The sequence below is a fragment of the Antechinus flavipes genome, chromosome 1 (genome assembly GCF_016432865.1).
Source record: "Antechinus flavipes isolate AdamAnt ecotype Samford, QLD, Australia chromosome 1, AdamAnt_v2, whole genome shotgun sequence".
Classification (NCBI taxonomy): Eukaryota; Metazoa; Chordata; class Mammalia; order Dasyuromorphia; family Dasyuridae; genus Antechinus; species Antechinus flavipes.
The window spans coordinates 179,148,347-179,176,052 of record NC_067398.1 but is presented as its reverse complement, the minus strand read 5'-3'; the positions used below and the strand labels follow the sequence as shown (position 1 = coordinate 179,176,052).

The window sequence follows — 27,706 nt, the reverse complement described above, 5'->3', positions numbered from 1 at the left end:
AGGGAAGTGAGGCAGGAAGCCCAGTAAGCAAGATACCACAATAGTTCAGATGTGCAATGAGATGATAAGGGCCGACTCTAGGGGGTGAAAGGGTCAAAGGAAAAAGGGGTGTAAATGAGCACTTTTACAAGGATAAAATTGACAGGCTTTGGTAAGAGATTAGATGTAGAGGTAAAAGAATGAAGAGTTCAGAATGACATCTAGATTGCAAACCTTGATGACTAAGTGGAAGTTACCACCACAGTAATAAGGATGTTAGAAAAAGGTGAGAATTTAGGAGGAAAGATAATGAATTCAAATTTGGATATGTTGAATTTAAGAGGTATGTGCTAAATGTTCAATAGGTAGTTGAATATGTGAGACTGGAGGTCAGCAGAGAGGTTAATACTGGATAAGAAGATTTGAGAATCATCGTCATAGAGATGATAATTGAATCCATGGGAGATGATGAGATCACCAAGTGAAACAGTAGAAAGGGAGAAGAGAAGAGGCCCCAGGACAGAGCCCTGTGGGACACAGCTGGTTTGGGGTATAATCTGAGTGAAGATCCAGCAAAGGAGACACAGAAGGAGCGGTCAGATAGGTAGGAGGAGATTCAAGAGAAAATGTAATCCCAAAACTCTAGAGAGAAGAGGGTATCAAGGAGGAGAGAATGATCAACAGTGTCTAAGGCTGCAGAGAGGTCGAGGAGAATTGAGGATTGAGAAAAGGTCACTGGATTTGGCAACAGAGAGATAATTCAATATTTATGCCTCATCCATTGTCCTCTTCTTTAAAAATTAAAAAAAAAAAAAAAAAAGACTTGTGATTCACTGATATAGAGAACTCTAAAATATGGAAGTTCTCCCCACCAGTGCAGGTCAGCACCTTCTCTGCAACTTATAGGCTTAGAGAGTAACCTAGAGCATTGAGAGGTTACATGCAGTGTCCATGGGCACAGAGCTAGTATTATGTTAGGAATCCAGGTCTTCCTGGTTTTGCTATGGCTGCCTCTCATTCTCTTCCAAAGATAAAACACAGTCTGCTCTGCTAGAATTCCATAGTAAGATGATACTGGCTGATGAGTAATTTCTGATTTTTAAAGGAATTTTAAGTCAAATAATTCAAAGTATAACTAATGTTACAAAAGCATTGTTCAGGATTAAAAAAAAAGAGTTACATCCTCGACTGCCCCACACTTCCTCTCTCTCTCTGCTTCTCTGTGTGTGTGTGTGTGTGTGTGTGTGTGTGTGTGTATGTGTGCGTCTCTCATTCTCAGCCTCTTCTGGTCCGTGGAGTGCCTGTTAGCGCAGGCAGACGTGTAAAGATGACTAAGGCTAAGAACCATACCACCCACAAGCAATCGTACAAATGGCAAAGAAATGGCATCGAGAAACCTCACTCACAGAGATACAAGTCTCTGAAAGGGGTTGATCCCAAGTTTCTGAGAAATACAGGCTTTACAAAGAAGCAAAAGAAGATGGAACTGAATAAGATACAAGCCAACAACATCAAAACCATTAAGGCCCTAACAGAAGCCATCCGGGTCCTGAGCATCAAGGTCTCCATGAACGAGCTCCTCAAGCGCGTGAGCATGAAACGTGCCAGTGCCGTTGCCAGGAACATTTACCTTAAAGATGACACCAAATGTCCAGGACCCAAGATCAATACTAAACAGCCAGGTTCCAAGATCACTAAGCCTAATTTTAAAGTTGCCAGAACCACTGATCCCAAGACTACTAAGTCTCCTGATCACAAGGCCTCCAAGTCTAACCCCAAACATACCAAACATGGTTCCAGGGCTACCAAGTCTGACACCAAGGCCACCAAGTCTGATCCTAAGGCAACAAAATATGAAACCAAAGTCACTAAGTCTGGTTCCAAGGCCACCAAGAATGACACCAAAGTCTCCAAGTCTACCAAGACTGACGCTAAGTTCACCAAATCTAATCACAAAGCAAACAAATCTGAAACCAAAGTCACCAAACCCAAATTTGACCCCAAGGCCACCAAACTCGACACCAAGGCCACCAAATCTAATCAAAAACCAAGGAAATATGAGGGCAAGGTCAGCAAGTCTGAACCCCAAATTACCAAGTTTAACCCCAAGACCACCAAATTTGACTTCAAGGCCACCAAATCTGATCCCAAGGCAACTAAGTGCAAAGCCAAAGTCACCAAGCCTGATCCCAAGACCATCAAAAATGTTCCCAAGACCACCAAGGCTCATACCAAGGTCTCCAAGGCCACAAAGCCTGATCTCAAAGTCTCCAAAACCATCAAGTCTGACACCAAGGTCACCAAGTCAACTCCCAAGGCAAACAAGTCCGAAGCTAAAGTCACCAAGTCAGAAGCACAAATCACTAAGTCTGATCCCAAGAACACCAAATTTGACCTCAAGGTTACCAAATCTAATCCTAAGACAAACAAGTCTGAAGCTAAGGTCATCAAGACAGAAACACAAATAACCAAGTCAAAATACAAGACCACCAAATCTGACCCCAAGGTCACCAAGTCTGACATCAAGGTCACCAAGTCTAATCTCAAGACATCCAAGTCCGAAGCCAAGGTCATAAAATCTGAAGACCAAATGACGAAATCTGACCTCAAGACCACTAAATCTGACTCTAAGGCCACTAAGTCCGACACCAAAGTCACCAGATCTAATCTCAAGGCATCCAAGTCCGAAGCCAAATTCATAAAATCTGAAGCTCAAATGACCAAGTCTGTCCCCAAGACCACCAAATCTGACCCTAAGGCCACTAAGTCTGACATCAAGGTCATCAGGTCCAATCTCAAGGCATCCAAGTCTGAAACCAAGTTCATAAAATCTGAAGCTCAAATGGCCAAGTCTGTCCCCAAAACCACCAAATCTGACCCAAAGGCCACTAAATGGGGCACCAAGCTCCCCAAATCTAATGTCAAGCCAACCAAGTCTGAAGCCAAGGTCACAAAATCTGAAGTTCAAATGACCAAATCTGAAGCCCAAATCACTAAGCCTGACCCCAAGACCACCAAGTCTGACTCCAAGGTCATCAAATCTAATGTCAAGCCAACCAAGTCTGAAGCCAAGGTCATAAAATATGAAGCTCAAATGACTAAGTCTGACCCCAAGACTACCAAATCTGACCCCAAGGCTACTACCTCTGACACCAAGGTTGCTAATTTGGACCTCAAGGTAATTGGGTCCAAATCCCCAATCAACAACTTTGACTCCAAGGCCACCAAAAACGGTCTCAAGCCCATCAAGGCTAACACCAAAGTTCCCAAGGTCACAATGTCTGATACCGAGATCACCAAATTTGAACACAATGTAACCATAGCCGAAGCCAAAGTCACTCAATCAGAAATCAAAATCACCATGTTTGACTTCAAGGCAATTAAATCTGGCCCCAAGGCTCCTAAATCCAACATCAAGTTCTCCAAGACCACCAAGTTTGAACCCAAGGTTACCATGTCTGATTCTAAGGTCAAAAAGCTCAGTGATTCCAAGGCTTTCAAGCTCATCGATTCCACAGCTGCTAAGTTTACTGAGGCCAATGAATCTAAGATAGAAAAACTCAGAGATATTGGGGATAATGCTGCTAGTTCCATGTCTTCAAAGTAGATGCTTCAGGACAGAAGGATGCGTTTAAGCCTTAAACCACTGCTTTGTTTTGTTTTTCTCAGCCAGGGTATAATTATTCGCTATTTTGTACAAATAAAGGAAATGATGAGTCATAAGAAAACTAAAAAAGTTTTTTTTTAATCTTCTTTTTGAATATTTTATTCCTTAACATGAACACATACACACACACACACACACACACACACACACACACACACACACACACAAACACACACACACTCTCTGTCTCTGTCTCTCTCTCTTTCTCTCTAAATATATAGATATGGAGATAGTCTTTGTATGCATGAATATACACAGACACACACTCACACCCCAAATAAATACAAATGCAGATATATCAAATGCAATTTAAATAGCCTACTAAACAATTTTGGCAAAAAAGGCTCTACTGCCATCTTCAGGTTTCTTATAGGAATTGATTTTCAACGTTAAAAAAAAAAAAAAAGATGGTATTAAATCAGGAAAAATCCAACAAAATAATAAAAGTCTTTTACTATTAGAAATGGCCCCATAAGACAAATTAAACCTACCTCTTCATTTATACATGAACTAATTGAAACTAGAGATTAAGTGGCATAACTATTTGTTGGTTAACCAGGGAGTCCACTTGACCACTACTCAAATGTTCTTCCCCCCACTAAATACCTAGGCGAAGTTTAACTCATCTACTTTTCCCCAAGGGCCATTGAAACTAAGTTCTAGATCATAGATTCTATCTTCTTTTTAATAGAGACTTTTTTATTCTTTTACTTTTAGTCCTAAATTCTTTTCCTACCCTTACCTCCTCCTTTATTCATTGAGAAAAATAAAACCTGTAACAAACACAAATGCAAAACAAATTTCCATATTAGTCATATTCACAAAAAGGGGCAAGAAAAAGAAAATATGTTTCAAGCTATAATCTCTGTCCAACAAGTCTGTATTTGGAGGTAAATATAGCATATTTCATCAGGAGGGTCCTCTGAAATTTGTGGTGAATAATTCATTGTGTTGAATTATTTCAAGCTCATCGATTCCACAGCTGCTAAGTTTACTGAGGCCAATGAATCTAAGATAGAAAAACTCATGTGTGTGGTGGTTCTTTTTGTGGTAGCAAAGAAATGGAAACTAAGGGAATGCCCATCCTTTGTCAATAGTTAAATGAGTTATAAACATGACGGAATGCTATTGTACCATAAGAAATGATAAAAGGGATGCTTTCAAAAAAACCTGGGAAGATTTATATTTTGTACATGAATCTTTTCCCTATTTTTTGAATTGTTTGAGATATAGTCCAAATAGTGATATTGCTAGTTTTCAAAAGGCATACATAGTTTATAAGCCTTTTGGGGCATAGTTCCAAATTGCTTTACAGAATGGCCAAATAAGTTCACATTCTCTATCAAGGGAATTAGTATACCTGTTTTCCCATAGGTCTTGCAGTACTTGTTATTTCCCTTCTTAGTCATTTTAGCCAGTCTGATGAGAATGAGGTAGTATCTCAGAGTTTGAGAGTATTTTTATTTGGTTATTGATAACTTATATCTATTTTTTACAGAAAATAGTTCTTATTCCTGTAAATAGATTCTTGTGAATTCTTTATTTTTAAATTTTTTGTAAACTTGACTCAGCTCCCTATATATATTTTACAATGAGCTTTATCAGATTCCTTCCCCCCCACCCCATTTCCTAGTTTTCTTCTAAATTCTTTTCTTTTGAGTTTTCTTAGTTGTATTGGTTTTGTTACATATAAAATGTTTTAATTTTACATAATCAGAATTATCCATTTTACTTTCTGCGAATCTCTTTTGTTTAGTCATCATGAACTCTTATCCATAAATCTGACAAGTAATTTCTTTCCTGATTTGTTTGTGAAGTCACCTTTTATGTCTAAATCATACATTTTGAGCTTATCTTGGTATATGGTATAAGATTTTGATCTAGTTTCTGCCAAGACTACTTTTTAGTATTTCCAATGATTTTTTATCAAACTATGAGTTTTTGCCCCAAAACATGGGATCTTTGGTTTTGTCAAACACTAGGTTACAATGTTCATTTTTTCCCATATATTATAAACTTAATCCAATCTACTTGTCAACTCTCTAATTATAACTGTCTGTCCTAAATAGTTTTAATAATTAGAGACCTGTAGCATTTTCTGAAATCTAGCACTGTTTGTCCATCTTTCTTCCCATTTTATTGATTCCTCTGATATTACTGACTGTTTTGTTCATTCAGATGAATTTTATTTTTTTTAACTCTATAAAAGAATTGTTTGATAGTTTTATTGGTACAGCATGAAATAAGTAAATTAGTTTAGGAAGCATTACCATTTTTTAATATATTGGTTTGGCCCAACAATAAGCAATTTAATACTTTCCCAATTACTTAGATTTTTTATTTGTGTAAAGAGTGTTTTACAATTGTGTTAATATAGCTTCTACATATATCTTAATAGGTAGACTCTTAAGTATTTTAGATTGTAGTTATTTTAAATGGAATTTTTTTCTATCTCCTCTTGCTGGGTTTTGTTGGTAATACACAGAAATATGTGGATTTTAAATCCTTAAAATTTGTTGAAGTTGTTAATTATTTCAATTAGTTATTTTTAGTTAATAATCTAGGGTTCTCTAAGTAAAATAATAATTTTGATTCCTAATTTGTTTATGAACATTTCTTCCATTTCTTTTTTTTTTTTTTTTGTCCCATAGCTATAGCTAGCATTTCTAGGACAACATTGAATAATTAATAGTGATTAATGCATCCTTGCTGCACCCCTCACCATTACAGATAAAACTTGTTCTTTATTTTAGATAGATAATAGTTATCATTTGAAGTAAAGCTCCATTTATTCCTATGCTTTCTAGTGTCATTGTTATTGTTTAAACAGGAATGGCTATCATATTTTATCAAATGCCTTTTTTGCATCTATAGAAATCATCATGTGATTTTTGGTTTTGTTACTGATGTGATCAATTACACTTATAGTTTTCCTAACATTGAACCAGCCATGCTTTCCTGGTAGAAACATAACATGATCATAGTGAATAATCTTTATGATATATATTGATGTAATATCCTTGCTTGAATTTTATTTAAAAATTTTCTCATCAATATTCATTAGGAAATTTGGTTTATAATTTTCTTTCTCCATTTTGGTTCTTTTTAGTTAGATATAAAGATTTTATTTTGTGTCAAAAATAATTTGGTAGGACTCTACCTATTTTTCAAATGTCTATATAGTATTAGAATTAATTGCTCTTTAAAAATTTGATTGAATTTTGTAATTACATCTGATCCTGGAAAAATTTTTTATAAGGAGCTCACTTAGGACTTAATTCCTTTTTCTAAAATAGAGATATTTAAGTATTGTGTTTCTTATTCATTTTTCTGGGCAATTTATATTTTTCTAAGTATTCATCCATTTCATTTAGATTATCAGTTTTATTGACATACAGTTGAGCAAAATAACTCCTAACATTGTTCACTAGTTGTGAATGCATCTTTTTCATTTTTTGAAACTGGTAATTTGATTTTCTTTTTAGATCATTAGTTCTTAAACTAGAATCCATAGGACTGTATTTCAAGGGGGTCTGTGAAATTGAATATACATACATACATACATATGTGTGTGTCTGTGTATTTCTCTAACTGAAATTTAGTACTAAAACTTCAATTATTTAAAAACATTTAGCTTTAGACTTTACTAAATGGCCAGAGATCTGGGGCACAAAAAAAGAATTAAGAATCCCTGGTCTACATGAATAGTATATATACCAATAGAGAAGTTTTAGAAGATTAATTCATAACTAGAGTCTCTCCAAGACTATCATGATGCTGGGTCTTTTGTGGACCTTTCTCATTTTCAATATTTCTCCAGAATGGGAACTAGGCATTCTAAACAACCTTGATTCCTGTACCATCTCTAGAACAGTGTTCTGATGGAGACCTTAGAACCATGCTAACATCTCTGGGATTTGTCAAATAAGAGTTGAGCCCAAGGTGGTAATCAAACCAAATTCCAAAGATATTTCAATTAAGTGTCATGACATCAAGAAGGCTTATTTTTATGTCAAACACCACTGTAAGTGACATTATGTATAGTGGATTAAAGAATAAGAGAGGTTGGGCAATGTCACTTCAGACTAATTTGCTGGTATTGTTTTAAGAGGTCTGATTATGGGAGACAGTAATAAACTAGCATTTTTATATATTGTTTTAAAAGTTGCAAAGCATTTTACAAATACTGTCTAAAAATCACCCTGGAGAGTAGGTGTTCTAATTTTATGTCAATTTACAATTTAGAAAACTGACGAAATAAAAGATTAAGCAATTTGCCTTAGCATCACATAACCATTTAGTGTTAGGCCATATTCACAATATCCAACAGAATGATTTTTTAAAATATCAGAATGCATTCTGTATGTCAATAATCTATCAATGAAAAAAACATAGATAAAATCACCTCACCTTCCCCAAATTTATGTTAAGCAAAACTTGTATTAGAAGAAAAAGTTCAACAGCTGTTTTGGGCTCTTTATCAGCAGCAAAACAATTTATAATTTTGTTAGTCATTCTAACAGGATCTTATTTAAATAATTTTTTAAAAGAGCACTTAGGGATTCCAAAATCTAAAGTAATACTTAATTCTCATATTTTGCTATGAGTATATGATGTAAATCCTAGGTATTCCTTGTACATCCTAGACATGAGCAAATTTGTCTGCTAGGACTTTTGAATAGTTGCCTGTAATCCTATGGTGCTATAATTAAGCCTAGTACCAATATGACTGCCAAAAATCACCAGAGTGGGTGGTAAAGGCAGCCAAGTAAACTCTAATTATGGAAGGCAGGTTTCTGATATGCTACATGCAAGGAACATAGGCAAGATCAGACAGCTTAAATAGGTTACCAAGCCAATATGAATAACCTTGTCAAATTCAGGTCAAATCACTTTTTGGCCAACAGCTGCCACATTATTTCTTTCACAGATATTCTTAAACATAATCTGGAGCACTTAGCCTAGAATTCAGCAAATGTTCACTAAAAAAATAAAATGCAGTTATGAAACTTTCACTATGCTAATCCCATTCCTCTTAGAATAAGAAGAGAGATCTGAATCAGATCTCCTATTTTCTATTTTATATTCCAATCTTACCATTCAGTGTTCACTCGTTCATTCAACAGTTATTCAGCAAATTAAAACATTATTCAACATTTTAAAAACATTTAAAAAATACCTTTCAATAAGATACATTTTTGTGTATGTCAACATGGATGAAGGGAACCATTTTGTGAAATCATACTTATGAGAGTCATCTATTAAAAAAAAAAACATAGAAAAGACTGGCATTAACTCTGGCTTCTAAATATGTATTCTGAAGAAAAAAGAATATGGCCATGTCCTGTCTATTATGATAGGCATGCAAATTCATATATTAAACCTTCTATAAGAGATGAGAGGAGAAGGGGACTAGATAATTCCCACATTTTATTACTTATAGATTTTTAAATGCCCTGTAACAAGGAAATTTTATAGTAAGGCATCTAAATTAATAGGTTATTGAACAAGATAACACAAAATATACTAGTATTAGTAAAAGTTGACCAGAGGAGAAGAGTTTCAAAAAACTTTCCATCCATTATTTCTTCTGTGAGGTTCAAGGATTTCTCAATGTAACAAAGCTCAAAGAATATTTTGCATTTTTACTTCCTGATTTCTCTCTCTCTTGCAAAAAGAAATAAAATTTTCTTAATTAAGATTGGATTAGATTCTAGTTGCACAACCAATTCTTATAACTGGCAGAAAAACTTTGCAGATTCACTCTTTGTGGAAAACAAATTTATCATCTTATTGAAATCTCTGAAAGATGCAATAGGCCTTACCTGAGTACCTAAAGAGGCTGCCATCATATGAGTCAGAAGCTTAGCAGCAAACATCGAATTCCTGGCACAGAAGATATGAGAAAGAATGGCCAGGCAAAGACCTGTAGAAACAGAAAAGAAGCAAACAAAGAAATTGCTTTAAAATTCATGAACAAACAGCTAGTATACTGAGAAAAACACTGAGGACATAAAATAAAGAAGACTGATTAGCTTCCACTGCTTAACATTAAGAAAGATTTAACTTCAATGATATTATGTTGAGCCATGTGGTCTACTTTGTGAAGCCATTATATTAACTAAGCAAAAAAGGCAGCTTTCCCAATCAAAGTTTGTGTTCAATAGGATCTATAATGTATGTATTTAGGTAAATTGTTTATTTTTTATTTTTTGCTTGACATTATTTTCACTATTTGGACCAGCTGGCACTGATTTTGTATGAGAGGGATATACTGATATCTTTTATTGTCAGAAAAGCAGGTGGCTCATTGAAAGGATTCAGGGACAGAGATGATATTTGCAAGTATAAAATGGTAAATTGTGCTACAAAAACTTACCTATGTTAATTACCCTTTTTATCTATAGGTAATAGTTACATAATTACAACAGTGATAATTATGAGTTTTAAAGGCAACTGCATTCAACTGGGTGCCAAAACTAAGAATAAAAGCTCCAATCACTCACAATTCATTGCCTTTCAGCATAAAATCTGAAATTTCTAAATGGTTTAAAAGAAATTAAATTAATCACTGTCTTTAAATGTACTTTGTACTCATTTATTTACATTTCAGACACCAGGGGATAAAGAAAACCTATTCCATTATTTCTTTATCTTGAAGCTCCAATTATAAGGCCTTGATTTGATTAATCTAAGAACGTTTTTTAAAACTAATATTAAGATGTGAATCTGTCCCACCCAGACAGAAGCAGGATAAGTATAGCTTTGTAAAACAGTACTCTAGTATTTTCTCTCTTGGGGTTTTCTGTCTCTATCCTTTTTTGCCTTTCTTTTTTGTCTAGATCTGTGATTTCATCAGTTTAAGGAGCTCCTGCTGAGGTACCTCCCTCCCTAATTCAGATGGGTAGCTAGTCATTAATTTACAATCCTAGAGATTAAGTGACTTACTCATGGTTACATAACTAGTGTGCGTCAGAAACAGGATTTGAAGTGAGGTTTCCTTGACTCAGAGGCCAGTTCTCTAACCTCTTTACCACAATGACTTTCTACTTTTAAGTTTTTAAAGCTGTAAAAAAAAAAAAGGCTTTCATAATAAGTAAGTGAAAATAAACTTGTCTCTCTACCACCATCATATTCTTAAAATGCAAATAGGATTTTTTGGATTATTTTTGTTTTGTTTTGTTTAAAGGAAACTAAGGATTGGCACAATTCAAATGGACATCTGAAAGGTACTTATGACTCATTTTCCTGGTATAGATGTGCTTGCAGTAAGCCTTTGGAAAATGATTTAAATAGCAGCCCCTTGTTTTAATATAGTAGAAAGGATACTACGTGGTGAGACTGACTTTGCATAACCCAAGACTAGAAGGTTGGCCAAGAAATCTGGAGTAATTCTTTTTTTTGGGAAGGTTGCCATGGGATTCTGTGTTCCCACAGAGTAGACAGGTGTGCAGGTGTTAGGGCTTCTTCCAAAAAAGACACCCACATAAGGACACAATGTGCCTATCAAGACACAAGAACTAAGGTGACTGCTAAGATTTGCACCTTTCCTGACAGAAACTAGATGTTCTAACATTAATGTACTGAACACATTACCATCCATTTTGCATTTAGTCAAAATATAATTGTTAATAATGGAGACATTGAAGAGATGAAGATAAAGAAGATATTGGCTAATAATAAATAAACACTAATAATACTAATAAATAGTATTGAAATACCAAAATAACAGGTCAGGATTTAGATATTACTTTCTGAAATTTTCCTTGTGAACATTTTAAATGGTCTAAAATATGATAATAACTGCACTTAAACCATCCTTTAAGTTAAAACACTTTACATGTATTATCTCACTTGATCCTCATGAAAAAATGAAGACAAGTTTACTGTGAGCTATTATGTACTATGGTTATTATTATATTCATTTTTAAAGATGAGGAAATTTAAGCGAGGAATAAAATGATTTACTAATAGTTACAAAACTGCGGATAGAGATAGGATTTGAACCCAGGTGTCTTAACTACAATTATTTCAAGCACATTATGCTACCTTAAAACCTACAACAATTTGATTATGATTTATTTATATTCATGATGTGTGGAAGTATACAAAATTTTAAGTCACAAGTAAGGTCTCTACCTAAACATTTATAACTTTTTCTTTGCCCTATTCCTGAAATGGAAATATAATGCAATATCTTATGTAATCTATTCTCTCTCTCTATTGGTGATCATTTCAGTTCCCTTGGGCTTAATTATCATCTCCATTCAGATGACTATCAAATGTATACATCCAGTCCTAGCCTCTTTCTTGAGCACTTGTCTTATATCATCAGCTGCCTTGTGGACATGTGAGGCTGCTCAGTAGTCCACATAGTACATAGTGGTGGACTTCCAATCTGTAAGGCTTAAATTCAAATCCTTTCTGAGACATTAACTTTGTGGAGATAACAACAGCACCCACATTACAGGGCTGTTGTGAGGAACTCTTGAGATAACATTTGTAAAGTGCTTTATAAACCTTAAAATCTTTTGAAAATATGAGTTATTCTTTTATTGTTGTTTCTGTTATTATTTCCAATTGGATGTCTCATTAACCCCTAAAACTCAAAGTGATTATAAAAGAAATCATAATCTTTCTCCCAAACCTTCCATCCATCTGCCTGATTTTCTTACTTCTGTTAAGGAAATTACCAACCTTGTAGTCAATCAAGTTTGTAACCTTGGAGTCACATTTGACTCTTCATTCATTCATTTAACTCTCAAATTTATACAAGTTCCACAGGTTTCCTATTTCCTGTAGGATAATATATAGACATCTCTGGCATGTAGAATACTTCACAAAATGCCTCCAGACCATCTTACCAGCCACTCTCTGACGCAATCAAATGGGCCTTTGGCCTTCAACCTCCTATCTTTATGCCTTTGCACATATCTAGCTTATTGGGAAAAAAAGTATCTCTTAACTTGCAACGCAGTTCATCAGCTTCTTCATTTATGTTGTACTTAATTATCTGTGTTTTTCCCCATCCACCATTGAATATCAGCTTCTTCAGGGTAGGAACTATTTTTCAATTTTACCTTTTTGTTTCCAGCTTAGCCTAGTATCTTAGCCTAGCTAAACACAGTTCCTATCACAGAGTAGGTCCTTATGAAATGCTTGTTGAATCCATAAATGAATTTAATCAAGACTTCAGAGCAGCAGATCTCAAATTTTTTTTTTTAATCTCAGGATCCCTTTGCACTCTTAAAAATTATTGGGGACTTCAAACAACTTTTGTTTATACAGATTATATCTCTTGTTACCATATTAGAAATCAAAATGTCTTAGTGTTATTATGAAAATGGTTTTGACTTTCTGGTTCCTCTGAAAGGAACTTATAGATCTATGGAAGTTTCCATATCATACTGTCATCATAGCTACTTCAGTGAACTATGATTTCACTCGTAATGTTGCTCAGTCCAAAGCCACAGAATAACCCACTTGTGCCTTCTGAGTCTAGGATTCCATTCATTTCCTCTCATAAATCCTTCATAGATGGATGATGGAAGCTTTTGTTTAGCATTTTTAACTTTTCCTAGGTATCAGTGCAACACATAGGCTATCCGTTTCATGTATCTTCACTTCAGGAGCAGCTTTATTTTCCATTTGTTGGTTGATAACCAGTTCTTGCAAATGAGTCATCACCACTGATTTATTTATTCATGCTGAACAAAGTCTCATGAAGAGAATCATACAATGTTGAAATTAGAAGGGAAACTGTAACTTATTGGTTCAATTTCTTTATCCAAATATGGAAACTGAGGCCCAAAAGTTACTTGCTCAAAATCACACAACTGTTTGATTACATAAGTATGATTACAACCCAGGTCTCTTTAGCTCTCAGACTACTACAGCATAGTGTCATAAAAATTTTTCAAAGCAGTTTTCAAATTTTAGAAAGTTCTTAAGGTTGTAACTACAGTACACTAAAGTAATCTTCCCCCAATTTATATAGCTTCTTATATCTCAAAGCAATCAGTTAACTGGATAATTTTTTTTTTAAACTAAATTGATCGTTCTGGTATTAGAGACAACATGGCTTATTGGAGTCAGGAAAACCTGGACTCAAATCCTGTCTTTAATATTTAGAAGTTGTATGACTTAAACAGACTGTTTACCTTCTTTCTTTTCATACACCTTCCTGGAACTTATCATTAAGTCACAAATAGAATTCATTCTGCTTTGGTGAAGAGAATTATGACGTTCCTATGTGGACTTTTATGCCTATAAAGGCACAGATCTTTCTTATATTCCTATATTTTGGGAAATAGGTAGACATAGTCTAATTTGGTACAGAACATAATACACTATTGATAGACACATGCCAGTTCTCAGTACTATCAAACTGAAGGAGAAGGATTAAATAATTTTAACTTATCTTTATAAAAACACTTGCTTATATAACATTAAATTTAGAAGAAAAATATTATTGCCAGTAACTCCAAAGTTTTTTGCTGTGGTCAGCCTTAATCATAAAATTGGAAATGCAAGACTGCTTGAATGTATATATTTATGTATGTATGCATGTATGGATATACACACAGTTATTCCTCATTTAGCTAACATTCTGAAAGAAGTTGTTCTATATAATAGGTTTTCACATCTCTGTGACTAAAGCTTATCTTTTTAATTGAAAATATTTTAAAATATATTTTGATGATTCTTTCTAAAATGTATCATATAATTCACTGTTTTAAAAGTAGACAATCTAATTTTTTTTTTGTTGACTCAGGCTCATCAGGATGAAAATCCTTATGACTTAAGCAGTATATTGAGTAGTACGGTTTAGAATTTGTTTTTTACTTTATTTTTTCAGTTTCTTCAAGTGATCTCAGCCACCCTTGGTCCTGTTATTATGTTTGTCTTTTCAGTTGCTGTTTCTAATCTACTATGGGCTGGGAAACTATATAACTAAGTTGGCTAAGGCCTCATCTTTTAGATGAGAACCAGTAAGGCTAAACTGAGGCCCAGGAACGTAAAGTTCAGGGGTTCAGTACAAAGATATCTATTCTATCCAGATCTCAGCATACTATACTACAGGGCATATCATAACATACAATAATTGCTCTTCTCACCTCCAGAAATACCATTTTGTCCAAGACAACATCTAGTGAAGAAGGCCTTTCCCAGGCTTCTCAGGGTCTGCTCTCCCTCATACCATCCCCAGCTGTCAGTGTCTTCCCCTCAAAAGTTTCCTTGTATATAATTTATATATGATTTTGAATATACCTACATAACTGCATTATTGTCTTCTTCGCTATAATGTAAGCTCCTAGAAGGAAAGGATGTTAGGTTGTTTTTGTTTGGTTTTGGTTTTTTGTCTAATATTTTATTCAGAAAAAACATGAATTCAGATTCTATGATAGATAATGACCACTTCTGTGACAAGTCTTAACCTTTAAGATACACCTATAAAATAGAATTACCAATAGCATTTATATCAAATTGCTATGAGGATAAAGTAAGATAATTCTATATAGTGCTTTGCTAACCTTAAAAAACTATATATATGTATATATATATATATAAAATATATAATAAGAATATAATAAGAGCATATATATCAGATATATATGCTCTTATTATATTCTTTCCTATTTATCTTTCAGACTCAGCTTCTTTCAGATTCAGATTAAGTTCTTTAAAGGAAAAAACAATTTTCACCTTATATTTGTATTCCTAATGCCAAAACAATTAATAAATGCTTGCTGAATTTCCCCTATGAACTTTTATGATTATCATTTATAATTTACTGATATATCTAAATCAGTTTAAAGCTGTGCTTATATTTTTAGTTTTTACCAACTTGGGAATAATGATGCCCCTATTCTTATTACTACTTGTATAGAAAAATTGGGACAGCTAGGAAGCTCCATAGAGAGAGTGCTAGGCTTGAAGGAGGACTCAACTTACTGAGCTCAAATCTGGCCTCAGATTCTTACTAGCTGTATAACCCTGAACAACTCACTCAACTGTTTTTGCCTCAGTTTACTTATCTGTAAAACTAGCTGAAGGAGACAACGACAACCTCCTCCAGAGTCTTTGCCAAGAGAAGACCAAATGGGGTCATGAGGAGTTGGACATGATTGAAAAAGGAGCAACAATAATAATATAAAGCAATTAATCCTTTTTCTTTTATCCCTTCACTTTGCTTCTTCAGAGTTTTGAGAGGAATGCTCTACTTCTGTTATATAAATATTGTTTAATTAATTAGTTCAAGATTTTAGTGACTATTTACATTTTTTTTCCAGGCTTCAACTTTCTAAACAGAAAATTTCTCATACAGCAATCTTTTTCTCCCTTTAGTTGTGTTAGTTCATCTTTTCTGGACTTCTTTCCAGGAATGCACTTCAGGCACAAATAGTGACCACAAACTCTGCACAGTATTACCAATAAAAAGATTCAACATCTAGGTAGGCCTTATGATGGGAAGGATTTGTTTGTTTTATTTTCATACCCTTCACAAAGAGTGTTTTCTCTGTCTCTCTCTCTCTTCCTTTCTCTCCCTCTCCTCTTCTTTTCTATTTTCCTCTCATCTTTCCTCCCCCCTCTCTTTCTCTCTCTCTCATTCTTTCTCACTCATGCCTTGTACCTTTAGCTCACCATCCGATATATTTCTACTTGTCCCATCAAAATTTATATTATCATGAAAACAAAATATCATAGAATTAAAGTAAGATGGATTTGAGGGAAGGATCAACAATATTTCTTACTGGAATTTAAAATACAGATTTAGAAATAAAATTTTGAAACATTTTATTAAGGAAAAATATCTATATATAAAGTAGATTTTAATGATATGGCAAAAGATATAGCAAATTAATCATGTGTTTTTGTGTCCAGAAAAATACATAGCCAGTAAATAATGTATGTAAGCACATATTTATGTACAAATGATCAAATAGAATCTTAGAAACTTCTGAGGTACCAAGTAAAAAGATGGACCAATGTTTGGCAGAAACATCTAATTACTATGGAGAAATATAAGAATTTGATGAATGAGGCTAGTTAGGGTAACAAAATTTCGAGAACTCTCAGCCCTACCTTATGTCAAAAAATATAGTGAAATAAAAATAATTATGTAAGTAAAGAGATAAAGGAACTTGCTACTAATACAAAGAGAATTTTGATCACAAAAATAATACCTAAAATGTCAGTTTTTTTCATAACTTTCATAACTAGGCTAGATAATTCAACAAGGACCTGTTGTGTTCAAGGAATATCTTGAATACATTTTGTATGCAAAGATATAATACATTTTCAACTTAGTGATTGGCTGGCACATTTGAAAATAATAAGACATGTTATTATGATTGTTAGTGTATTCAAGGCTAAATTGACTTATAGGTACCATTCCAGGGAACATGAGTTCTGCTAAAAACTTGTGAAAATTCTAAGCATATAATAACATTGCTTGGGCCTTGAAGAAGTGATAAACTTCCTGGATGTTTTCTGCCATATAATGGCTCAGAACTGAAAGGATTTGGCATTTCAGTATGACAGCAAATCCTGGATTATCTGTAGATCTTTCCTCTGCCACAGAACAGTAGCAGTAAATAGGGATCTCGGTGGGTTAGGAGACTGTGTTAAAGAAGGGACAGCTTCTGTTATTTGTGACTTTGGTGTGGTCTTTTGTATAACAGACAGAGGAGAGCCAGTGGGAGGAATAGGAAAATTTAACTAGGCAACCTTGCACCTGGACCCAAGCTGTCTCTCCTGTTATGTATTTGTTTCCTTTCTTGAGAAAGGAAAGTTCTCACTTTGGACATGTCCAGGCTTTCAGGCCACTTTTTAGTTTCAAAAGGTACTTAGGTCCAGGGTCTAATGAGAGGAGAAGCTGTTTGCAAGTAACAGAACAAATGCTTTTAGACCAAAGATGATAGGAGACTTGGGTCTGGAATGGACTTGTAGAGGTGAGATGAAATTATAAAATACTCAATCAGCAATCCTACAATCTGTGTTCTGACTCCCAAAGGCCTAACAGGAAGTGTTACTGAATCCTGTTTTAAATATGTTTGTTTGTTGTCAAAGGCAAGTTTAAATATGTTCTGTGTTTAGTGGTCCTTATATTGAGTGCCTGTGTTTAGTAGTATTTTGTACTGAGGGCTTTTCTACTGCTCTATTTTTGGGGGGAGGAGGGAAGCATCAGATGTGAGCCAGAAGTAAAATCATTCCTATGCTATTGGTGTGGAGTATCTAATTGGATACAGAGTGTGAGAACAGGAAGACTTCTCTCATTCCTAGGCCTAAACCAAGTCTATGCATGTGCTTGGGTACAGAACAGAGAGTCAGAACAGTATCTCAAATCCTATGGGCCCAAAGAAACAGCTGGAGCAAAATAATAGATAACAGATATAATAAAACTTAAATGTCAGATTATTGCTTTCTGAAAAAATTCATAAATGAACAGGGTATCTCTAATTCTAAGCCTCTCTCTCTTTTTATATATACAGATATAGATACAGACAAATAGATAGCTATAGATAGATACAGATACAGATACAGATTACTAATATGACAAGTAAAAAAAGTGAGCTGCAAAGACAATTGTCATTTTTTAAACTAAATAATATGAGTAACTGAACAGTGACTTTGATCCTTAATTGATCCTTAATAATGACTGTGTTATATACAGAGTCAAAATATTCTGGGTAAAGGGCTTTACATCTAATAAATTGAATGATTTCAATAGTTAGTAGTGTTGACTATGAATGAGAAAATATTTTCTCCATTTGCCATAATATGGTAAGAGACATCATGCTTTCCTATTGATGTTTATTTTTATTTCTTTTACTTTTAATTAAAAGGTTTCCCCCCTAATACTGAACCTTAATGACTTTTTGAGGAAAATTCATGTTATATTTGCAATGTGCAGGTGCTGAAATTGCAAGGATGACTGTCATCACCATCTCAAGGCAGGTAATGGGCACTTAGTATGGCACAGGGTACTAAGTGGGAGCATTACAATTACAAATTTTTGTTTTTAAGGAGATTATAATCTAAGTTAGGGAGTCCAAAAATACCTGGAAAATTAATAATAATCTTTTTGCTCACAATAGATTGGAAATTAATGAAAAGCTATTAGGAGCCACAGAGGCCAGTGGCTAGGACAGTGAAAGGCTTATGGGAAAAGGTGAGACTTTGATCTAAGCCTTCAAGGTCTTGTAGGAGTAGACAAATGGTGAGGATATATGGAGGTATTTTAGACAGAGTTAATTATGTGAACAAAAGTAGAAAGGTAGAATGCATGTAGAATATCAGGGGCCAGTTAGTTGTCTACAGTGTAAAGTTCATGAATTTCTTTCTCTTCCGTGACAGAGATGATAAACTTCCTGGATGTTTTCTGCCATTTAATGGCTCAGAACTGAAAGGATTTGGCATTTCAGTATGACAGCAAACCCTGGATTATCTGTAGATCTTTCCTCTGCCACAGAATAGTAAATGGGGTTTCGGTGGATTAGGACACTGTGTTAAAGAAGGGACAGCTTCTGTTATTTGTGACTTTGATGTGGTCTTTTCTATAACAGACAAAGGAGAGCCAATGGAAGGAATAGGCAAATTTAACTAGGCAACCTTGCACCTGGACTCAGGCTGTCTCTCCTGTTGCTGTGGGCAAGGACCCTTAGTTAATCCTTGGCTTAATTAGTTTGGTCTTACCTGCAAGACAAGTATCAGAGAGTAGTTTTCACAAACACATACAAACACACACATACATACACACACACTCTCACGTGTGTATGTGTATATATATATATATGTGTGTATATACACATATTTATGCAAATACATGTTATATATATACATAGACATATTCATCAAAACTACATCTCACAGATACATTTTTCTCATACGTATATCATTAATTATATAGGTACATAAAGACATATAAAATTATAAAAACCTTACATAAGCTTTCCTAACATGTCATAAAGAAATAACTCTATAAAAGTTTATTTGTACAAGAAATTGTACAACTAGAGTTGAACACACAACTTAAATCTAAATTTAGTCAATAGTGTCACATATTTGACCCTTCCATGTTCCCTCTATATGTGTTTGACTGTCTTTCTGGATATCTGCATCTTTCTCTCTATTTGTATTGAGCAATGCATTTCTTTTTGTATTTCCTTGTGTTATTTTTGTGTCTATCTTTCCATCTCTGTCTCTTCTCTTCTTTGTTCTGTTTCCATGGTATTCTTTTTTGGGGGGCTCTGTCTTTCCATTTCTTTTTTCATGCTCCCTTGCCATCATAGCTATTCTTCTTCTCCTTGCTCCCTGCTTCCTTTCCTTCTCTATCTTCTTTAAGAATATGAGTTAATTATAACATACTATAGATTCATATGTTTAAAAGATTATTTATTGTATTTATTGAGAGAGTTTTGCTTCTTGTTATTAATTTAAAATATATTAATAGAATATTCACATTGCTTTCCAGAAAAAAACATCTTAGAGAAATTAATTTATTCTTATAGGTAAAGTATATTCTCTTTGGGACTTATTTTTTCTATTTCTTTTTCTTCTTAAAAAAACAAAAAAGTTTTTGGTTTTTTATGTTTCAAAACTTATTAATATTCTTATTCACTTTATTTGCTGTGAAATTTATATTCACAGGACCAATAAAATGTGCTAAATCAAGTTTTCTTCATTTTGGTTTTAGGTGATAAATTATAATAATCATCAGGCCTTAACAAGACACTTTTGTTTGAAAGAATATCCCTTTAGGGCTTCATGTCTAGGATGTCAGGTAAAATGTTTAATCATAAAATGAAGGTGGTTTTCTTTAAAAAGCAAATAATAATTGTTTTTCAAAACTTTATGTAGTATTTTGTTTTTTACTTTTCCAGCACCAAACATATTTTAATAAAAACTTACGGCATGAGAAGTATTCATGAATAGTTAATGTTCTTTATTATATATGTACAACTTTAAAATGGGTGATATTTTTATTTTTCTTATCATAATTAATGTTAAGAATCAACTGACCTGAGATGCAAATAAATCCAGAAGAGAAAAAGGCCTCATTGTATGAAGACAAGCTATCTGTCTGGGCGTAAACGGCATATGTTGACATGTGTGAACAGGCACATTCCACATAGTCTGAAGTGACATCAACCACTTTGCAAAACTGACTATCAGACAACCAGCTAGAACAGAAACAACAATGAAAATTACCATTCTCGTTTTATTAGAACACTTATGGCATTGTGAAGGATTGCAAAGTAAAAGCATTTGTTGAACTTAAGTGTTCTTTAGTCAATCCTGAAGTAAAACCTATGCTTAAGCAGAATTGCTGAGAACTGGTTGCACAAAACAAGAAGAATACAATTAATGTGGAAAAGTAGGCTGTAAAACTAACTAAACCCAAAGATGCACTGTGTATTTAGAGAATTTCTATAATAACACTTTTTGAAATGCAATTAAAATCAAGGTACAATTAAATTTAACAGTAGTAATAAAAAAATCAGCTTTACCTGTATTAAAAAAAAGTCTACAGAGCAATTATAGTTGTATTAGATTGTACTAATCACTCCATTTGGGGAGAAATAGGAAAAAAAGCTGCATCTCATATATTTATTTTTGAACCACAAATTTCTGCAAGTTCTTCCCAGAACTGACAGTACAGCCCATCAAAGATATATAGCCACATTATCTAAGCAGTCTTATGCAATGTCATAAAAAATAAATTTGTTTTCCATTCTTTTATTTTTTTTTTTTGTTTAGTATACGTAATAATTGTAGAAGAAATCACTAACATAAAGGTGTTAGGACAGTACTGATATAAGAGAGGATTCCATTCTTGGTTCTAGTTTATTAAAAATTCAATTGTTTTGACTATTCAATAATGTCATCAAAGACATAGATGAAGGAAAGCATAATTGTCAAATTGGCAGAGAGGAATGGAGGGAGGGACATGTGGGGAGAGACAGAGACAGAAAGAGATGGGGGGGGGAGGGGAGGAAGAAATAGAGATATGTTATAGATAGGGAAGAGAAAGGTTTGAGGAAAGAAATATTTTAATTAAATGCTTACTATGTGCAGGCACTGTGCTAAGCATTTTACTTGGAAAATATTTCAGAATCTGAAAGATGGAGCTGGGAGTAAAGAAGCCCAAAATTTATTTCATGTTTCCCCCTAATTTCTAAGAAAAATTCTAAGTGCAAAGGATTCTTAACCCCTAATTTCAAAGATAAACTTGAGTTATTGATTATAGTCAGAGACCCAAGTAACAGAATTGAGATCAGAAGTTAGAAATCATAAGTCTCAATTTTAATCAACTATGAGAAGTCAACAATATTAGAACTAGAGCTATAGAGGGTCAATCTGCTCCCCAATTCCAAAGTTTCAGTTACCTACTCCTGAATTTCCTTACCAATTGCTTACCCAGTTTAATACTATATAATAACCTTACATTCAGAGTTAAGGACAGACCTGCAACTGATACTCTGACCTGAACACTTACATTTAATGTTACTTCAATCATGTCATTTAATTTTTGTGAGTCTGTTTCCTCATTTGAAAAATGAGGAGGTTGAACTAAATTACCTCTCAGTTCCCTAGTCTATGATCCTATGAATGTTATCATTTTAGCATTTTAGTTAACTTTTTAAAACAATTTAATAACTATTTATTAAGTAATATTATACACTAAATTCCTGCATCAGTATTAGAATAGAAACATGAAATCTTTCCCTAGACTAAATAAATTCTTGAGACTTTATATCAGGTCATTAATGGCCTGGAAATATAAAAACAGTTAACATGTTTTTCTAGCACTTTTGGTCTTCACATTAACCCTGTAATACATAATAGAAGCAACCTTCTTTTACAGACAAGAACTCATGCTAAGAGGAATTAAGTGATTTGTCCAAGTTGACATAATAAACAAGAAGTACAATGAAGACGCAAATGGAGACTTTCTAACACCAGATACTCTTTCTTGCTAAAAGTGCCTCCATCACAGGACTTTGCATAGTTTGACTACATAGCTGTAGTAAATTCCATGAATGCAAGGCACTCTCTGAAGGCAGAGAAAGGAATATTTTTTCAACTTCACAGATTAGTTCATTATATAATTAAGGTGGCTTCTACCAACATATGTTTCTGGCTTTTTAGCATTTCATGAGGGAGGAAGATAAGAAGTAGGGGAATGAGGAAGAGAGGGAGGAAGGAAAAAAGGAAAAAATGAAGGAAGGGTTGTAGGAAAAGGGGAGGAAGAGAGGGAAGAAGAAAGGAGAAAAGAAAGAAAGAAGGAAGGAAAGGAGGAGGGAGGTAAAGGGGAGGAAAGGAGGCAAAAGGGAGAAAGGAAAGAAGGAAGGAAGGAAGGAAAGAAAAAAGGAAGGAAGGAAATGAGAAAAGGATAATTCGAGGAAGGAAGAAATGAAAGAAGGAATGGAGGAAGGAAAATTGGCCATATTATTTAAAGACTGTGACTTCATGTATCTTCCTATTCAACACTAATATTTTCTATCTATTCATGCTCACCCATCCATAGGGTTAATCAGAAATGAGTAACAAAATTATATTCAGATCTAGCGCAACCTATACCGGTTCTCTTTGATCAAGGATTCTTAATTTTTTTCCAACTAATGACCCCTTTTTGCCTGAAAAATTTTTATGTGACCCTACCTCAAATCTGAGCCAAGATGTTTCTAGAAGTCTTTGTGCATATGCAGTGAAAAGTGAGCACGTAGTATGTTCAGAATCAAGTCATGTTATGCAACAGGGCAAGTACTGCCAGAAACAACCCAGATTCATTTTGTCTTTGATTTGCAATTAATTTTGGGTTGTTGTATTCAGAAACCATTTACTGTTGCCAGATCATTTTCAACCCTCATTCTCAGTTATAAAACAGCATGTGGGGTTGCAACCCACAGTTTAAGAAGCTTTGCCCTAGAAAACAAAAAACTACAATCATGCAAACTACCTTGCAGCAGCCTGATTCCAAAGGAGGCACAAGGATTTCTGAGGAACAATCCGGTGTTCTGTAGCATATATCCGATAAAGGATCTCATTATTGTCTGTCAGTGGATATGAACTCTGTCCTTTCACACTCAAAGATAAAACCTGTAATATTAAAATAAATTTTAATACATTTTAAAAATAAGCATGGTAAAACCACTCAAGTTTTCCAACTAATATCACCAAAATTGCCCCCGCCACACTTAGTTTAGATCATTGCTTCATTCTTACTGTTTTTCCCTATTCAATTATTATTAGGCCACTCACGGATAAAATGCTCCTAAATGCTTCTCACTTATTTCTACATGACTCCATTTTGCTTCATATTAACACTGAGAAGAAGAACTACTAACCATTCCATTTGTTTGGTTTTTACTTACTGGCTTCACTGTTTCTTTTGGCGTCAAATACTTGGAATTTGCTTGAAATTGAGTCACTTTCTTTTATCATCACTTATTAGAATTTCACTTTTCAAAAGCTCAAGCAAATATTTTACATGTGTTTTAGCTGTATTTTAATTATAAAATATCACATATTATCTACAGAAAAAAAGGTGTTCTTAATAAGGGGATCATGTCCATAAGGTCCAGAGATTTAAGGAAAGACATCTCAGTGGTGAAAGATGAGTCAGCTGAGGTTACTGAGGTTAACAGAGAAACAAACATGGATTCCATGAGAACAAGAAATGACTTTGAAATGAAAAACTACCTTGTTGTTCAGAGCCAGAACATTGTTACTGGTTATAAACCACTGTTGGCTGCTATATTCTGTAAATTGTACTAATGTGCATTTCTTTTCACCAGCCATAATACTTGCATCCGGGACATCCAATAATCGTTCAGGAAGCTGTATATAATCCCCCTCCTTTCCTTCAAACTTGTGTCCATTGATTTGCTGTGGATACCAGTGAAGGGCCAATATTGACAAATATGGGCATTTGTCAAGGATGGTTTTGCTCCTGTTGAAATAGAAAAGAAAGATTTCTATTGAAATAGCATACAAATAGAAATATTCACAATCATATTTGTTTAAATATGCAGCTCTTTGTACATTAAGGTGACATTAACTAGCATCAATATGACATGTATTTTGAAGTGCTTTTTGATTAGTGATAGGTGCATGGAGCCTTCTCTCTATATATTTATTGGTTCTCTTTGTAATCCATGACATTAATTTTTGAGTTTCCTGTGACTTAAGGCAGGATATATGACTATGAAAACAGAGTTCCCATAATGATATCTATCTGACCTGCTGTTATGTTGCTCCTTCCATCAAAAACTTTCAGGGGCCTAAAATAAAAAATATTACTGCTAGAATAAAATAAATCCTCCTCAGCTCGACATTAAGACCCTTTATAAAACAGTTTTAATTTATGTATACAGCATTAATTTACCTTGAAATCTATATGATGCTTTTGTCTTCCTTTCTATTTTATTTGGATCAATTAATATTGTAAAACACATGTTTATATCTAACTGTACATAATCTTTTTATATTTAAGTCTTTAAAATGGATAATATTAATACTAAGTTCTCATAAGCAAAATGCTGAATATTTTTGTAAATTTTTCAATTTTCTCATTAACTGGATATAAAACTATTCTCTTAAAGAGATTATAATTTTAATATGTTTTGTAGCATTCAGTATATCTCTGAATTTCAATGAAATACCACAAGTGTACCTTCATGTGATGGCAAGCAGACATATACCAAACTTTATAGAGTTAAACTAAACCTCCCTTAAAAAGTACTTCTCATTAAGTAGAATACCTTTGCTTTCAAATAATCATTAATGCATGAGAATGGGAAAGGAGAGTAACAATACCAATATGATGTTTGTACAATGCTGTGAAACAATCATTTTACTGGAAAAAGAAACTGAAATTTCAAAAGTTATTGTCTAAGCATGATTTGAACTATGATTAAACTAAAATATGATTTGGTTGAGGGGTGATTAAATTAAAAACATATTTTGCACATTGAAATAGTTCAAAAGTGGAAAATGTTTCTTCCAATATAGAACATAGTTATCAACTCTTCACCTATATCATTAAAATATTAAATTGAGTATAAATGGCTTTATGCCCTTTGAAATATTTTAGTCATTATGCTCAAGGTTTCACCATTTTAAATAAATATTCTTTCTTAATCAGTGTCCCAAAAGTCTTAATGAAGCTTTAAGCTATTAGCCAATAGCTTAAAGTATTAAGGCTTCAAACTGCAATAAAACTTCTAAGACACACTGTATTAAGTCTGACAATCATTAGTTAGCTTTGTAAAGTCAAAGTAAACACTATTTACTTAGATCATAAGATTCATAAGATTATGGATTTAGGGCTGGAAGGGACCTAAATGGTTTAGAGTAGCTTCCCCTTTTTACAGATGAGATAACTGAAACCCAGAAAAGTGAAGTGACTTGCCTAGGACCACACTCTCAAGACTCTTACCTCACCCCATCATCCTAAAAGAAAATAGGATAAAAATCAGGCCCCAAGGAGAGAAATAGTAATAATTCATGCTTTTTGTTTAACTGCCACTACTGCCATATGAGCTTTTCTGACTCATTCTTGCTTTTTCTGAAGTAAATGAGCCAGAGAACAGAACCAACATCTATCAAACAGGGACTGAGTACCTACTGTGTGTTCAAAATTATACCAGTTTCAGTGAGGAAGTAGAAAAGAAGAAAAAATGCTCTCAAGGAGCTTATACACACACACACACACACACACACACACACACACACACACACACACAAAATGGACAACTAAGAAGTATATGTGAATAAGTGGAATAAAAGTACATTTTACTAAAGATTTATAAAAGGGAAACTTTTCATTTCACATCAGAATTTTATAGATATTCCATATAAAATTAAAAAAAAAAACATGATTCGTATAAGGAATTATTGTGATAATGGCAAAAAAACCTTGACTAATTTATTCATTCATTTTGGTAATTAAGGGGAAATTGGTGAATTTGGTAATTCTCTTAATAATATGAGCAAACATCAAAAAGTTATCAAACCCTTTGATCCAGCAGTGTTTCTACCGGGCTTATACCCCAAAGAGATACTAAAGAAGGGAAAGGAACCTGTATGTGCCAAAATGTTTGTGGCAGCTCTGTTTGTGGTGGCTAGAAGCTGGAAAATGAATGGATGCCCATCAATTGGAGAATGGTTGAGTAAATTGTGGTATATGAATGTTATGGAATATTATTGTTCTGTAAGAAATGACCACTAGGATGAATACAGAGAGGACTGGTGACACTTACATGAATTGATGCTAAGTGAAATGAGCAGAACCAGGAGATCATTATATACCTCAACAACAATACTGTATGAGGATGTATTCTGATGGAAGTGGATCTCTTTGATAAAGAGATCTAATTCAGTTTCAATTGATCAAGGATGGACAGAAGCAGCTACACCCAAAGAAAGAACACTGGGAAATGAATATAAACTGCTTGCATTTTTCTTCCCAGGTTATTTATACCTTCTGAATCCAATTCTCCCTGTGCAACAAGAGAACTGTTCAGTTCTGCACACATATATTGTATCTGGGATATATTGTAACCTATTTAACATGTATAGGACTGCTTGCCATCTGGGGGAGGGGGTGGAGGAAGGGAGGGGAAAAAATCGGAACAGAAGTGTGCAAGGGATAATGTAAAAAATTACCCTGGCATGGGTTCTGTCAATAAAAAATTATTTAAAAAATAATAATATGAGCAAACATGAGCAAAAATAGTCTCAAATCAAGACTCTCAATGATGATGATGATGATATGGAGTAAAGGAATAAGTAGAGTAGGGTAATGGGATAGGTTATAAAGTCTCTCACTCAATTCATTTAAAACATAATATTAACATGAATAATGTCAAAAGTTCTATCCTATATATGTACTTTATTATTTTTTCCATTCTATGTCATAATCCTATTCCTATGTCCATCTTATAAATTCCATTGGATAAAAAGGATATTTAATCAATAGAAATTCATTACATTTATTGAATAAGGAGAATACCAATTTGAAACACATGGGAGCACTGGATTAACAGTTCA

General features: G+C 33.9%; 2 protein-coding genes across 2 annotated transcripts in view; one reads left to right on the top strand and one right to left on the bottom strand.

Annotated features, from left to right (window-relative positions):
• Nucleotides 1–27,706, bottom strand: part of ADGRV1 (adhesion G protein-coupled receptor V1) — a 671,454-nt gene that overhangs the window by 392,484 nt on the left and 251,264 nt on the right. Inside the window, exons 80-83 of the mRNA XM_051971448.1 lie at nt 24,356–24,605; nt 23,613–23,752; nt 20,672–20,832; nt 9,472–9,572 (exon numbers count right to left, since the gene is read on the bottom strand). Coding sequence (XP_051827408.1) covers nt 9,472–9,572; nt 20,672–20,832; nt 23,613–23,752; nt 24,356–24,605 — 652 coding nt within the window. The remainder of the gene's footprint in view (nt 1–9,471; nt 9,573–20,671; nt 20,833–23,612; nt 23,753–24,355; nt 24,606–27,706) is intronic.
• LOC127559620 (uncharacterized) lies at nt 236–3,723 on the top strand. The gene is made up of 2 exons (XM_051993540.1): nt 236–583; nt 1,259–3,723. Exon 2 carries the CDS (start codon nt 1,307–1,309, stop codon nt 3,584–3,586), a length of 2,280 nt encoding a protein of 759 aa, XP_051849500.1. The 5' UTR covers nt 236–583; nt 1,259–1,306; the 3' UTR covers nt 3,587–3,723.

What these genes read in the sequence shown, in the direction of transcription:
- LOC127559620 (XM_051993540.1), top strand. Translation starts at nt 1,307, where the DNA reads ATGACTAAGGCTAAGAACCATACCACCCACAAGCAATCGTACAAATGG.